The sequence below is a fragment of the Mercenaria mercenaria genome, chromosome 6 (genome assembly GCF_021730395.1).
Source record: "Mercenaria mercenaria strain notata chromosome 6, MADL_Memer_1, whole genome shotgun sequence".
Lineage (NCBI taxonomy): Eukaryota > Metazoa > Mollusca > Bivalvia > Venerida > Veneridae > Mercenaria > Mercenaria mercenaria.
The window spans coordinates 21,638,253-21,655,334 of NC_069366.1; the positions used below are offsets into that span (position 1 = coordinate 21,638,253).

General features: G+C 36.5%; 1 protein-coding gene across 4 annotated transcripts in view; it reads left to right on the forward strand.

The window, feature by feature from the left end:
- The window catches only part of LOC123550626 (uncharacterized), a 173,820-nt gene extending 159,725 nt beyond the window's left edge, over positions 1 to 14,095 (forward strand). For all 4 annotated transcript variants that reach the window (XM_053545359.1, XM_053545360.1, XM_053545361.1 and 1 more), the window contains one exon: positions 4,151 to 14,095. In XM_053545359.1, coding sequence (XP_053401334.1) covers positions 4,151 to 4,750 — 600 coding nt within the window. In that variant the 3' untranslated portion in view covers positions 4,751 to 14,095. The remainder of the gene's footprint in view (positions 1 to 4,150) is intronic.
- Positions 14,096 to 17,082: the final 2,987 nt, after the last annotated feature.

The window sequence follows — 17,082 nt, forward strand, 5'->3', positions numbered from 1 at the left end:
CTGATGTGTTGATGGTATAGTTAGGGTTTACCTTAAATTCTGTACTTATTGATGTTCAAACCAAATACTTGTGTTCATTAATTCCAGCCATTTAATGTCATGTGTACATCTTGGATATAAGTTATAAAATTACCTCATAATGTTTTAATGCCCCCGAAGGGAGGCATATAGTTTTTGAACCGTCTGTCGGTCTGTCCGCAATTTTCGTGTCCAGTCCATATCTTTGTCACGATGGATGGATTTTCAAATAACTTGGCATGAATGTGTACCACAGTAAGATGATGTGCAGTGCGCAAGACCCAGTTCCATAGCTCAAAGGTCAAGGTCACACTTAGACATTAAAGGATAGTGCATTGATGGGCGTGTCTGGTCCATATCTTTGTCATCGATGGATGGATTTTCAAATAACTTGGCATGAATGTGTACCACAGTAAGACGACGTGCAGTGCGCAAGACCCAGGTCCGTAGCTCAAAGGTCAAGGTCACACTTAGACGTTAAAGGATAGTGCATTGATGGGCGTGTCCGGTCCATATCTTTGTCATCGATGAATGGATTTTCAAATAACTTGGCATGAATGTGTACCACAGTAAGACGACGTGCAATGCGCAAGACCCAGGTCCGTAGCTCAAAGGTCAAGGTCACACTTAGACGTTAAAGGATAGTGCATTGATGGGTGTGTCCGGTCCATATCTTTGTCATCGATGGATGGATTTTCAAATAACTTGGCATGAATGTGTACCACAATAAGACGACGTGTCACACGCAAGACCCAGGTCCGTAGCTCAAAGGTCAAGGTCACACTTAGACGTTAAAGATCATTTTTCATGATAGTGCATTGATGGGCATGTCCGGTCCATATCTTTGCCATTCATGCATGGATTTTAAAATAACTATGCATGAATGTGTGACACAGTAAGACGATGTGTCGCGCGCAAGACCCAGTTCCGTAGGTCAAAGGTCCTAAACTCTAACATCGGCCATAATTATTCATTCAAAGTGCCATCGGGGGCATGTGTCATCCTACGGAGACAGCTCTTGTTTTTTATATCTTTTTTATTTGGCGACTTATAAAATCTAAAAAAAAAATGAATGAAATCAATACGTTCAGAATGTGCACCTGTAGCTCTTGTATTGTGCCAAGTGATCTTCTACCTTAAGAGACCCCACAATGTACTTAATAGTGTAGAAAAACATATCCTATCTGCTTTACATTTGTCAAGGGAAGTAACAATGAGAGAAAAGGTTAAAAAACCTATTCTGAGTTACTTGTCCCTGTCAGTATAGTAAGAGAGAGATACATGCAGAAAGGTTATGGTTCTACCCAAATGTCAGTCTTTGCTTGGAATCATGCTTCGATGGGTAACTGGGGCTTCATCCACTATTAAAAGCTGAGTAGTCACCATAAAATAATAATTGTGTTAGCGTAACCAGTCACCGAAACTAAACCTGTGTCCACAAAAATTATCACTGACCAGAAAGATTCTTCAGCTTTAACCAGGTTGTGTCGATAAACAAGAATCAGTGCTTTTCCCCTGATTTTGGGAATTGGGTCACCCAGTATCAATTTAGAAAAATGTATCAAAAAACGTTTAAATTGGGAGTTGTTAAAACTGGTATCTTCATTCAAATGTCGCATTTGAAGAAAAAATGGTTCTCCATGAATGAAGTCAGCATATTGCTTTTGTTTCATATGTACAAGGTTTCAGTCATAGCTGAAAAAAAAATTAAAAAAAGATTTTTCTTGTTTTGTTTTCTTTTTATACGCCCGTTTGAAAAACGGGACGTATTATGGGAACGCCCCTGGCGGGATGGCGGGCGGGTGGGCGGGCGGCGTCCACAGACTTTGTCCGGAGCATATCTTCTACATGCATGAAGGGATTTTGATGAAACTTGGCACAGTTGTTCACCATCATGAGACGGAGTGTCATGCGCAAAAACCAGGTCCCTAGGTCTAAGGTCAAGGTCACACTTAGAGGTCAAAGGTCAAATTCAAGAATGACTTTGTCCGGAGCATATCTTCTTCATGCATGGAGGGATTTTGATGAAAGTTGGCACAATTGTTCATCATTATGAGACGGAGTGACATGCGCAAGAACCAGGTCCCTAGCTCTAAGGTCAAGGTCACACTTAGAGGTCAAAGGATACAAGAAAGAGAACTTTGTCCAGAGCATATCTTCTTCATGCATGGAGGGATTTTGATATAACTTGGCACAAATGTTCATCACCACGAGGCGGAGTGTCATGCGTAAGAACCAGGTCCCTAGGTCTAAGGTCAAGGTCACACTTAGAGGTCAAAGGATACAAGAATAAAAACCTTGTCCGGAGCATTTCTTCTTCATGCGTAGAGGGATTTTGATATAACTTTGCACAAATGTTCACCACCACAAGGCAGAGTGTCATGCGCAAGAACCAGGTCCCTAGGTCAAAGGTGAAGGTCACACTTAGAGGCCAAAGGTCAGATACAATAATGACTTTGTCCAAAGCATTTCTTCTTCATGCATGGAGGGATTTTGATGTAACTTGGCACAATTATACACCATCATGAGTCGAAGTGTCATGCGCAATTCCCTTCTTTAGAATTACTTCCCTTTGTTGTTACTATAAATAGCTTATATTGTAACTTTTTCATTACTAGTCTGAGGGAAAAGTCGAGACCACTTTTCTGTAGTACAACATGCATGCTACATCCAATTTTGAGGTGGATTTTGATTAATCTCTACCTGGTAAAGATTTTTGTGTGGACTTAAAATTTTTTTTTTGATTTTTTTTTTTTTTTTTTTTTTTTAAGATTATCTTCCCTTAGTTGTTACTATAAATAACTTATATTGTTACTTTTTTTATAACTGACCGTAGGGAAAAAACAAGACCACTTTTCTGTGGTACAACATAGATGTTACTTTCAAATTTTAGGTGTATTTCAAGGTATCTCTACCTGGTAAGGAGTTTTTTTTGGACTTAGAAAAACAAATGACTTACAAAAATTAAAATTCCATTTGCAAATACAGGTGCTAGAGTAAAGAAATTTGCTGTGACGGGCGTATATTGTGACATTCTGGCACTCTTGTTTAGTTTCGAAATCCAGGGAGAAAAACGCCATGTACTGTTTGGATTTGCCCCAGATCAGTCTGAAAAAAACAAAAACAAAAACAAAATGAAAAAAATACACTGAGAACTAACTGGGTTTTTTTTGACAAGGCAATGCTGGTTACTTGCATCCTGCTGGTTACTTGCAACCACAAAATAAACTCACCAACCAGTTATCATGCCAATAAACTGAGGATTAAATCTGCGACCTTTCAAAACCCCACCTAATACATTCACCTTGACCAGACATTGTCAATAACTTGGAATTAAATCGACAACATCTTATACTTCCCAGGAGCCAGACATTTTCAGTGCACATTGAAAAAGTTAAAAATGTCTCAGACACACATGGGATCGTATCTCGCAGACTAATACAATTTTGCATTCTCTTTAAAATTTGACATGTCTAGCCATTTTTACATATTGGTGCATATTTTATCAGACTTCATCAGTAGAATTTCCTGTCAGCATGAAATTGAAATCAGACTAAACAGCACTCCAGTTGAAGTCTGTTTGCAAGAAATCTCCCACACCCCACCCAGTCCCCGACCCTGTGAAGACTTTGGTTATAATATTATTAAATAGATTTTGGGTTCAATAAAACATTGTATCAGAGGTCTGTTTCTTAAAGTAACCAAATTTTTTTTTAAGTTGATGCAGATATATTGTTGGAAATACTCATCTAGGTTTACCAATTAACATAAGTTAGACAAAAAGGCAAAAGTACCTGCTTTAAGTTCCTGGAAGAGCATCCAGTGTACTAAGGAAAAACAAAACAAAGATGTCACATTTTGTTGATACCTTTAATTTAAATTGATATTAAAATTTGTTCAGTTCTTCAATGATAACACGAGTTAAATTCTTCAGTAGTGGGAGATGCACTGTGCTAATCAGGTGTGTAGCTAAAATCTAGAAATACAGCAGCAGATTCTTTTGGAGAAGTTCTTCTCCAGCTAAGACATTTGTTCTGCTTGCCAAATTGTAACTACTTGGAAATCTGTTTTGTTAGAAGGACCTGACGTTTTTTTAGTTGATGTATATCTGGTGTATGTTTTCTATTTGCAGGTAGTGTATGTTCCTGTATCTACGCCTTCTACAAGTCAAGATAAACTCCTAGAGCATCAGATCTCACAAGTTCACGAGCATCAAGTGCGCGTACGTTCCGTACAAACAGACACTATGTTAGACCTACCGCCACAAATCCCTATCTCCAAAGATGGAGAGGAGGGTTATATTGAAAGTCAAAAACATTTAATACGTAGTCGATATATTGATCAGTTATTTCGGCCACCTCCGAATAAGACAGTTCATGATAGAGAAAGCCCACCCCCTTATTATTCAAACTCTGCCAGTTTAGAAAATTTAGGAAAGCCCCCTACCAGAATAGTGAGAGACTCAAACGGTTGCCCGAGGATGTTAAGATGCTATAGCATGTCGTCGAATGTTTCAAATTCTTCATCGGCTAACGGGCACAAAGACGTGCAAAAAAAGACAATTACAAAATCACACAATAGGACTTTGTCTACAAATTCAGCTGGCAGAAAAACTAGGACTGTCAGTGATAGTGTATCACCAAATGAACAGACGGATGAACCGCCCGACTATATGGGCGTGTGTTCTAGTGATAATAATAAAGTTAGTCCGCAAATGGACAGTAATGTATGATAGTGAGCCAAGGAGATTTCCTGGATGTATATAATGTGAAACTTAACTAGGAGTGCTATGGTTGTACAAGTGGTGGATGACCTAAGCCTCAGAGGCTGTGTGATTTTATAAGATTGGAGTAAATTATAAGATATATCTATACCTGAATGTCTAGTGATCTATTTAATGTGAGGACCTTAAAAGGTTGCCTGGTTCCTATCGAGATACTTTAACAGTTCAAATGTGATTCCCTTTTTTGTAACTTTTTTTTTTGCGCGTACTTGAGGACAGCTATGAAATTTCACATCATTGGTGTATATATAAGAAGGAAAATATCATCAACATTAAAATGGTGTGTAATAAAATTTCAGTGAAAGCAGATCAAAATCATTAGGGCAAATTTTGTGTGATACAATTCATATTTTGTTTGTAAAATAGGTGCCAATATAGCTTTGAATTAGTTGTTGAAGCAGTACCACTGTGAAATTTAGGGCTATGTCTGGACTGTGACAATATTCAGCTCTTCCTTCAAACAAAGTTTATTAATGTAGCTAGTAAAACAGAGTTTGTATACCAGTCTCCAACATCACAGCCTTGAAATCAGCCAATGACAAGGCTGCATTCTTAGGCTAGTCTAACATCTAGCATCTGATTGGTTGATTGACAAGGTTGCATTCTTAGACTGGTCTAACCTCTGGCATCTGATTGGTTGATTCAGCCTTGAAATCGGCCAATGACAAGGCTGCATTCTTAGACTTGTCTCCTGATAAAGAGCAAGAGTGACTGCATGTATATCTAAGAAACAGAGTACAAACCTAAGGCAGACACTGTTACTATATTGTACTGTATAATATGGTCAGGTATTGGTCAAGTTTCACCACTATGCTGCATCAAATCAATATTGGTTTGGTCTAGTAAAAGAGGGAAAGAGAAAAAAAATAAGCTTCTTTACCCATGAACTTTTTAAGGATTTACCCTGTCGACTGATAATATTTCTCATTTGTTTATTTCTCAACACAAAAACTTTGATTGTCGAAGATCAGATTGTCCTTATACAAAAACTGATATTGTTGAAATTTGTCACAGTCACAAACATGCCTAAATTTACAGTCTGGTTCAATATATTCATTGTGATAAGAATGCTTTGTGAACTGTTGATTGGTTGAAGCTGATCATGTGATATAAAACTGAAATGTCATTGGTCGTCATGTGATAGGTATTGAACAGGCCTGTTCCCTTTTCTTGTCACCTTTATATTAGGCTTAGATATGTTAATGGTTGTCAGAAATGTTGGTTAGCAAAACCTTATTGTGATACTTTGCTCTGTTTATTGTAAGGCCATGCCATTTTGTTTCTGTGTTTGGTTTAAACCTATTTATTTTACATGGATAGTAAAAATGTGCACAAAACTCTGTCTGTCATTGAGAACGTAAAGTGTTTTGCTCATCTAGGTGCGCCAAAGGCTTGAAGGTGATCTGTGAAGATCATGCTCTGTCTCCCGTACAGTTGCAGCAACAAAAATTAAGGCAGAATTTCAACAAACTTTTCCAGAAAGCTGTCTCGAGTGTTTTTCAAATGGTTTGCCACCCTGAAAATGAAAAACAAAGTTAAGTCAATCACTTTTAAGAAGGTCACCAGTCATGGTCTGTAGCATACTAGGATGAATGTCTCTCAGTATGAATCAGTTTGTTCCATTAACCTTTAGCCTACTAAATTTCTAAAATGGACTGGTCCATCATTCAATTTGGACAATACCATTTATTATTTGTAGGGGTGTTGACTGAAAATTTACTGACTGAATAGCAAACAGTGCAGACCATGGTCAGACTGCACGGATGTGCAGGCTGATCTTGGTCTGCACTGGTCGCAAAGGCAGAATCACTGGCCGCCAGCAGGCTAAAGGTTAAACTACACAGGGGATGCTAAAAGTAAATATTAAGAAAAAAAAACATGTTCAGATTACTGTTCTGATTTGTACCAGACTGTGTCTGTTGCTACCATAAATGGTCCGAGTTGATTTATATGGGTTTGCTCTATTTCAAACATGGGGTCAGAAAAGCTGACTTGATGTTCACAAGACAAAATCTTTAACAGCCATTCCTAGATCTTTAAGTTAAATCAAACACTTTTGTTCCTCAGTACGTATGTCACCAGAACTTAAAATAGAAACAAATATTTTCTCATTTACCACTTGTATGGATCTTCACGAAACTTGGTCTGTAGCATCCATTTGGGGGCCTTTCTAAAGAGAAATTTAATGATTTGATTTAGAAGATAATTTAGTTGGAGCAAGGTCATATTCCTAGTTAGAAAAAAATATCTTTCTTTAAATTTCTGACCAGACTTTCCAATTAAAAGATGCTTAAATCAGCAATCTTGCAGTACTTAGCAACATAATCTGAATTATTTTCTACAAGTTTTTCCACCTTTTCTCCTAGATTACTGTAAGTGCAGTCAAATTAACCAATAAACTCGGGAGAGTTATACTCCCAAAAACATGTGAAAAGAAAAACAATGCAAAATATCTTCAAAAACAAACTCTAGTAAAGTTAGCATTAAAACCACAATTGCTTTTATACAGAACTACTTAGTTTAAGATTTTCTTTTTGAGACATAATCTTGTATTTTGGATCATACTCATGGTAAAATAATACAGGCAGATTTCTAAGACGGTCAAACAGTGTGTAATATGTATATGATGGTCAGTTTTATGTTTGAAATCGTGTTTAAATTGTTTCAATCTTCATTGATCCTGAAAGAACTGCCTTTTCTTATCATTTTATGATTTACCTGAGAGGTATGTCCGCAAAAAATGTTTTTTCAAAAAAGGGTGAGATTGAGTATTGTTTTTGTCCCCAAAGTTTCGCCTAAACCAAAGAACTACCACATTTTTGCGTAAAACAGGTCCTGAATTATTTTGAATGGACACACATAATCAGTTATATTGTTCAGCTTTATCTTCATTTTTTTGTGTGCAAATAACAGGCACTAAAATCTGCAGAAATTAAATAGTACTTTACTAAAAAGTAAATATTTATTTCATAATTATTTGTTTTCACGGTTGCATATTTTGCTAAGTAATATTATTACTTTCATGGAAATGTTTGTGGGATTAAATTTTTAATACAAATATTTTATTTAAATGAAAGACTTTTGAAAATAGGAAAAAGAACTACAACAATCCTCACATCACATCAGTTATTTTAGGATTAATTTCGTTGGACTTAACAATCATATTTTGTTAATATTACATTGCCGTCAAGTTGGAGAGTAAATAAAAAATCAAAAGTTGAGGTTGACAGTATCATTGTCCCACAAAAAGTGATGTGATATTTATTTTATTATTCCTAAAGAAGCTCCCCAAAAGATTCGACATTTTTCTAAATGTACCAGAACCAAATTTCATAAAAATGGAGATTTGTATTAGTATTTACAGAAAAGAATATACAAAAAAATGATTCGCATAGGCCATAAAAGAAGCAAGCCTTGCACCACAGAACTAGAAGTTCTTACATATTACCATACGTGATTTAACCTTTACCCTGCTAAATTTCTAAAATGGACCGGTCCTTCATTCAGTTTGGGCAGTAGCATTTAGTTTTTTAAGGGGTGTTCACTGAACATTTACTGACTGACTGAACAGCGAACAGTGCAGACCATGATCAGGCTGATCTTGATCTGGATTGATCCCAAAGACAGAATCACTTGCCACCAGCAGGCTAAATGTTAATGTACATGTTGCAAATTGATAAGTTTTACAGAAATAAGAAATGCCTAGCGCTAAACTGTTACTGTTTAACATATACGACCTCAGTATCACATGAACTGGACTATCCCCGATGGTCTGATTTGTTTCTTTATATCTTCTTTACTTGGGCATTATAGTTGTTGTTAAGAATTTTTTAACTAACTAGTTTATTGGATGAATTGAGGCAAATGTTGCAGAATATAGGTATATGTCTTGCATAGCAACTAAGTGATAAAATACATTTTTTTTTAAATAAAAAATACAGTTAATTTTGATTCCTTGAAAAGGTTCAAAACTATACAACGTTTGATGATCTATAGTTATGACTGTTTTAACAATTTTCAATTTTTAAAATTTAATGGTTAACTGCTCACTTACCTAGCTTATTTTGGAACTATGTTAAGCACCGGATCAGATGGAAAAAAAACACAACAATAATCATACATATTTCATCTGTAAATAAAATGGTAGTGTTTTTTTCAAAAAAAAGCTTGGCTTTTTTTTTTTATTTGAGAAAAAAATTTATTTGAAAGTCGTGGTATCGGTGCAAACAGTGTAGTTACTGACGATCCTGAAAACTTGCTGTATATATAGCCACATTCAAATTGTTTATAACTGTTATGTTTCTATAAGTGTTTATGTGTTAAATTTGTTTTTAAGTGATTAAAACGATGAAATTAACATGTTTAACCTTTAGCCTGCTAAATTTCTAAAATAGACTGGTCCATTATTCAATGCGGGCAAAACCATTATTTGTAGGGGTGTTCACTGAAAATTTACTGACTGAATAGCGAACAGTGCTGATCTTGGTCTGCACTTGTCCCAAAGGCAGAATCAGTTGCTGCCAGCAGGCTTAAGGTTAAAGGGAGAAATCTACACCAACTAATGCCCTCTATACAAGCAAGTTGTTCTTTATTCCCATTTACCATTTTTGTACAGATTTATATTTATATATGACTCCCATGAATCAACAATGAAATAGTACAGTCGAACTTCATTCACCCAAAACTCGGAGAATTCGAACACCACCCTTTGCTTGAACTCATCGTTGGGTCCTGGCAAAATCCCTTTGTTTTATATTGCTCCGTTGGCTCGAATTACCAATAACTCAAACAAATGTTGCCAGTCCGGTCAAGTTCGAGCGAACAAAGTTTGATTGTACTTTACAAAAAAGTATGCAGTTGAAACAACTGTCACATAGTAACTGTATATTTCTTGACACTGGAAACGGTCATTGTTTCGTATGATACGCAATTATTTATTTTTTCTTTTCAGTTGTGTACAAACTGTGACCACAATGGTTATCAAGTTATGTTTTATCTTTGTTATTTGTTTTTGCAGACTAATCGCGTGTTATTTTAATGTCCCTGATGAGAGAAGAGATAACATATGTGTAAGATTATCCATGTATAGGTTGCAGAGCTCGTGAACCGCAGCTTTTAAAATCTTTAGTTCTTCTTTTTCAATGCAAGAAAGTTTTTATTTGTAAACATAAGCCAAGCATTAATTTTATGGTTTTTATAATTCGATGAATTTTGAAAAATATATGTAAAAGTTAAAATTGAAACATTGCTCTGCTACAGGCACTTACTCAATTAAAAATTATTCAAGGAACATAAGATAAAAATAGGCAACACTGAACTACATTTATAGCCCTGTTGAAACTTTGCTATCGCGCTTGTTAGTTAGGGGGTATTTGTTTTCTGTTAAGTAATGCAGGAGTTATGTCCCATGATTTACAAAATAGTGTGTTTCATGTCTTCTTAGAATTAGCAACATCAGGCCAAGAAGTTGTAGATGGCATTGAAGCAGGTCTGTGAAAATTTTAATAGATATTTATACTTATAATATATTGATTTACTAACTAAATGGTCTTTGCATACTGTTTCTATAAAGATGTTATATATTAAAATGTGGCTTTTATACCTGTCACCTACACCTTGAAAGTTCACAACAAAACATAAGCCTACAATCAGCAAGTCTGGTTCAAGTCATTGTCTTTCAAGAGCATCATACAGTCTTCTAAATTTATCAGTTGCCTAGAATATAGACGTAAATGCCTGTCAGTAGAGCTGCCTTTTTGGATTGGTTATTGAAATATGTTGCCTTTTATAGATGTGAGCTTTAGTTGACAATTTGTATAAAGCTCTCGGAGCTCAAATTCTGAATTGAGTGTCAAAATGTTTGCTATCACTAATATTTTACCCACCACAGTTGCAACATGTAAAATAAGATGTGTAAAGTGGAATATTTCGTTTTTTTTTGTTCATCAAACATAGCAGTCCATAGATAAAAGATATTTACAATGTACATGTTATTTCATTTTGCTCCTGTATTTGCCGACCTTGTTTTCCATGAAAGCTACGAGTCATATATTTTTCGCTTACACATTGTCGTTTTATAGTATATGCTTGTTGGTTTGAAACCAAATAAAATGCAGACATAGTTTGCAGAAAAAGTCATTAGTTGACAATTCCATGTTAATTTTTTTTGTCATTATGGAGAATAGTGAAACACAGCTTGTTATATCTGGGAGTGCTTGATTATTTTGTTACAGATGAAGTAAGTTAAGAATATGTTCCCCAAGTTGCTTTGACTTCTGATTATACATACATACTATGCTCATATCTCTCCAATAATTGAACTTTAAGAACCATATTTTATCAAACAGTTGCTAACAAGTTTTTTAAAAAGTCAGCACCTCTTCTTCATTCGGTTAACTGTGAAATATTTGGAAAAAAAAAGAGTTTTTTTTGCCACTTCACACATATTGGTGTTTCAGAACAGGAAATACATTTCTAACAGTACATGTAATCAGAAGTGAAATGAATTTGAAGTTTAGACTATTAAGTTGTGTAAATGAGCCACACCATGAGAAAACCAACATAGAGCATTTGCGACCAGCATGGATCCAGACCAGCCTGTGCATACGTGCAGTCTGGTCAGGATCCATGCTGTTCGCATTTAAAGCCTATTGCAATTAGAGAAACTGTTAGCGAACAGCATGGATCCTGACCAGACTGCGCGGGGGCGCAGGCTGGTCTGGATCCATGCTGGTCGCAGTTGCACTATGTTGGTTTTGTCATGGTGTGGCTCAAATTATTTTTGAACATTTTAAATACTGTCTGAGATTGTTGAATTAAGATTGTAGTCATTTTATATGCAAGTTGACATGTTGTGATACAGTATTTACTTACACATCATTGCACCAAAGCCGTCAACTCAAGTGTTTCAGTTTGAACAGATGTTCACTAGACTGTGCTTTAATTTATAAGGAAAGTCAGGACTTTAGTCTGGCCCAGTTAATTTACCAAAGGCAGTGTGCAAACATGTGTGTTGCAGTCAAGTGTTGAGTCTATTTCTGTCTGTTCATCAAAGACAGCCTGCACACATTGTGTGTTATACTGATCCTCGATTTGTATATTGTTAATAGTAGACAGTTCATGTTTCTCAATTAATGCATTAACTTGTTTAATTTAAAAACTGTCAGTTTGTAAATTCTAAGTATATTACAAAAATCATCAATTGATCCACATCACATTTTCCATAGTCATTTTTATTTTTAATCAAGTCCACATTTCATTGTGACAGCTGTGGATTTTTGTTTTTCAATTCTTACTGAAGGGTATTTTGAAACTAGACAAAAGTATTTATGTGATCTCTATTTAATACTACTGAAACAGTTTTATTCTCTACATATGTAATTGTTATCATTAACGTATTTAAACACAATTTAGGTCCTCCATGGCCAAATGGAGTGCACTGACATCCAATCACTTGCCTGTCACCTGTACAGATTGGAAGCTCCACTGGCTTAGACGGCTTTTGGTTCTTTCCAGGTACCCACCTGTAATAATGGTCAGAGGAGCTTCTAGAATCTTGCTCTACCGTTAAAGAACTTGGAATAAGTCAGCCTGCATATATTATGACTATAGGTGGTTATATATGTTAGGGTCTATATGCATGTTCAACATACACAAGGTTGTTATGTATGGGCTATTCTATCTAATCATACAGTAACATGATTTACTGCTAGCAGTGTTTTACTGGATAAACTTTGTTTAAGTTATTTTTACCTGATAAAAAATAGAGATCAATAGAAAACAGAAAATGTCAACAATTTTGTGTATTTGCAGAAATAAGACATTGTTGTATTTGAGAAGGGTTAGTGATATAAAAATATTTGTTGGTGTTTTGTATCTAAAACAGAAAACATAATTGAGCCGTGCCATGGGAAAACCAACATAGTGGGTTTGCGACCAGCATGGATCCAGACCAGCCTGCGCATCCGCGCAGTCTGGTCAGGCTCCATGCTGTTCGCTTTTAAAGCCTATTGGAATTGGAGAAACTTTTAGCGAACAGCATGGATCCTGACCAGACTGCGCGGATGCGCAGGCTGGTCTGGATCCATGCTGGTCGCAAAGCCACTATGTTGGTTTTCCCATGGCACGGCTCAATTATACTTTACATTTACAATTAAAGTAAAATCTGATACATTTCTAACTTTATTAACCATATATTTCTAAAATGGACACTTCAAGGTATGATTTAGAAGCATAAAAACTCAATAATTACTTGTTTCTCGTCAGGTTTCTTACAAACAAGTTTTTGTTAAGGCTTTGTATGCCCCACTTCGAAGAAGAGTGGAGGAATATTGTTTTGCTCATTATTGGTAGGTGGACCTTTTTGTTTCTGATCAGTAACTATGAATGCCTGTCTTAAAATGGTCAAACTTCAAAGGATAATTGCCTATGGTGAGCAGATGACCCCTATATTTTTGGAGGGTCAGTAGGTCAAAGGTCAAGGTCCACTCAATAAATAAATAACACTTTGGCCTACAGTTACCAAATTTCTTAGGGTGATTGCCTGTGGTCACTAGATGATGTCTGTTGTTTTATAGATCAAAGATCAAGGTCACAGTGACCTTGAGACTGAAAATGTTTCTGCTCTATAACTTAAGAACCCTTGAGTCTACTGCTTTTAAACTTCACAGGATGGATGCCTTTGGTCAATGGATAACCTCTGTTATGGAGATAAGTAGTTTAAAGGTCAAGTTCACAACGATCTTGAGACTCGAAACAATTTGTGCTGAAAAACTAAAGACTACTTTGGCCCACAGTCTGTAAACTTAATTCAGTTTGGATGATTTCCTGCAGTCAGTAGATGACCCTTATAATGTATGATGTTGGTCAGTCATAGAGCAAAGTAATTGTGATCTCGGGACTGGAAGTGGGTCGGGCAGTTTGGGGGTTGAGGGTGTCCGTATGTGTTTTACTGACGGCTCTTGTTTTGTTTTGGCTGTACAGTTCTTGTCTGAACCTCTCATAAGTACACAATATTCTGATACTTGATACTGTTGTCCATTTTAGAACTATATATGCTGAAGATTAGTTGTGATTTAATACTATAAGAAACAGTTGCATGCTAATAGTCTAACTTGCATGCAAGGGTAATAGTCTTTAAACTTCCTGTTTGAACAAATTGTTGATATATAGTTGTATGTTATTGGGTAAATGTTGGCCACAGGATTGGGTAATGTTCCCCCAATCATTAAAAACAACAATACATGTTCTCATGTATTCTTCACTGTAATGCTTATAAAGTTAAAACATCGCCAACAGTGTTGCTTATTTCTTATACCTGTTTCATCTGTAAAATTTTCATTAACTATAGGAGGGATAGTTGTGAACTTATTATGCCCCCCTTCGAAGAAGGAGGTGTATATCGTTTTGCAGATGTCGGTCGGTCGGAATGTAGACCAATCCGTTTTCGGATGATAACTCAAGAACGCTTGGGCCTAGGATCATGAAAGTTGATAGGGAGGTTGATCATGACAGCAGATGACCCCTATTGATTTTGAGATCAGTATGTCAAAGGTCAAGGTCACAGTGACCATGAACAGTAAAACGGTTTCCGGATGATAACTCAAGAACGTTTAGGCCTGTGGTCATGAAAGTTGATAAGGAGGTTGGTCATGACCAGCAGATGACCCCTATTGATTTTGAGGTCATTAGGTCAAAGGTCAAGGTCACATTGGCAAGGAACAGTTAAACGGTTTCTGATCTTCTTATCCAAAACCATAGGGCCTAGGGCTTTGATATTTGGTATGTAGCATCATCTAGTGGTCCTCTACCAAATTTGTTCAAATTATCCCTCTAGGGTCAAATGTGGCCCCGCCCCGGGGGTCCCAAGTTTTACATAGACTTATATATGAAAAAAAGTTTAAAAACTTCTTGTCTGAAACCACAACACTTAGACCTGGTTTGTAGCATTGTCTTATGGTCCTCAACCAAAATTGTTCAAATTGTACCCCTGGGTGAAAAGAGGCCCTGCCCTGGGGGTCCTAAGTTTTATATAGCTTTAAAAATCTTCTTGTCTGAAACCATACGACCTATGCTTTTGATATTTGGCATGATGCATTGTCTAGTAGTCCTCTACCAAAATTGTTCGAATTATGCCCCTGAGGTTAAAAGAGGCCCCGGCCTGGGGTCACTTAGTTACTATGTGAGTTATATAGGAAAAAATACTTTAAAAATCATTTGATCCTATTTCCAAGACTGTTTAATTATAATTACCTGATGACCCCAAGTAATATGATGTCACTTGACTGTGACCTTGACCTACTGACCTACTTTCTTTTTTTTTTAAGATACAGCCTTGAAATTTTGATGACATACACAGTTTTGCACACCAATCGTAAAACTGAATTTCATTGACCATGAATGTGACCTACTGACTTTCTTAATATTTTATCATCAGTTTGATCTTTGAAACATGTAGCTCATATTGCTCAGGTGAGCGATCCAGGGTCATCATGACCCTCTTGTTTAGTTTTTGAGCAGTACCATGCCTGTGACCTTTCTCATGTTGCGGGGGCATCCATGTCTGTGACACATTTCTAGTTTTTTATTATACGCCCGAAGGGACGTATTATGTTATGTTCCCGGTGTCCGTCTGTCCGAGCCCACAAATGAACATTTGTTGGGTACAGAGAACAATAGGTAAATGTAAATTCTATTCATTCCGTAGTATTTATTGGGTACTTTTTGTAGCATATTGGGTACTTTTTAACAAAAGAAATACCCAATAAAGGTCCATCTGTAGGAACGTCCGTCCGTCCGTTAGCAATTTCGTGTCCGCTCTGTAACTCTTGAACCCCTTGAAGGATTTCAAAGAAACTTGACACAAATGTTCACTACACCAAGACGAAATGCAGAGCGCATGTTTTGGATGTGTCATTTCAAGGTCAAGGTCACACTTAGGGGTCAAAGGTTATGTGTGTTTCGTGTCCGCTCTGTAACTCTTGAACTGCTTGAAGGATTTCAAAGAAACTTGGCATAAATGTTCACCACACTGAGACGACGCGCAGAGCGCTTGTTTCGGATGACTAGCTTCAAGGTCAAGGTCTCACTTAGGAGTGAAAGGTCATATGAGTGTGTTTTGTGTCCGCTCTGTAACTTTTGAACTGCTGGAATGATTTCAAAGAAACTTGGCACAAATGTTCACCACACTGAGATGACGTGCAGAGCGCATGTTTTGGATGACTTGCTTCAAGGTCAAGGTCACACTTAGGGGTCAAAGGTCATATATGACTTTGCTTTGTGTATATTGCTATGCATTGCAGTGCTCTTGTTTTTATTTGGCAGATCCCTTTTTGTTCTCTTACAGTAATTTTTTTTTGAATTACTTCCCTTTTTTGTTACTATAAATAGCTTATTTTGAAACTTTTTTATTATTGGCCGTACGGAAAAACCCGAGACCATTTTTCTGTGGTACAACATGGATGGTACATCCAATTTTTAGATGTATTTTGACATAACTTTACCTGGTAAGAATTTTTTTGTGGACTTAGAAATAATTTTTTTTGGAATTTCCTCTTTTTTGTCGTTCCTGTCCTTTGGGCTTCAGCAGTCAAGTTCTTTAAATTTTGCTCCCATCCTCTGATGTAACACTTCAGGCGTATATTGCCCCGCTTGGCGGTGCTCTTGTTTCACTTTGCAAGACCAGAGTTATGGCCCTTGACTTTGTCAAAAATAAAAGTTTGTGTCCTGTGTATCTCAAAATTTACTTGACCTAGAGTCATAAGGATTGTTATATAGCATGTGTCAAGTTGTGCACCTGGTGTTCTCTTTGGGTTTTCACTCAGCTAGGCTAGAGGTATACAGTCTTTCACTTATGTGAAAATACACATGAATTGCTTAAAAGTTTGTGTCGCATATATCTTTAAAAAAGAAATCACCAAGAGTCCTAAAACGATGTACAGTGATAGACACAAATCCAGTGTAACCAAATGTGCCCAAGTCGGGCCTGTAATGAGAGATAACATATTGTGCAATGAAGTCATTGTTTGTCTAAGAAATACATAATTGCGTCAAAAGTCTGATTGGTGCACTGAAAATAAATATGACGAAAATGCAAATTTTTGATGGGTTCCGTGTCAGAATTGAAACTAGAGCTACTTTTGAGAAAAGCGCATGTCTCCCACAAGTGCCTAATCATCTGAAAAGTTAAGTATCTAAGTCAACCATGCACCAATACATGTATCACTGGCATCTGTATACAGAGTGATTTTTGGTAATTCAAGGGCCATAATTCTGAAGTGCCT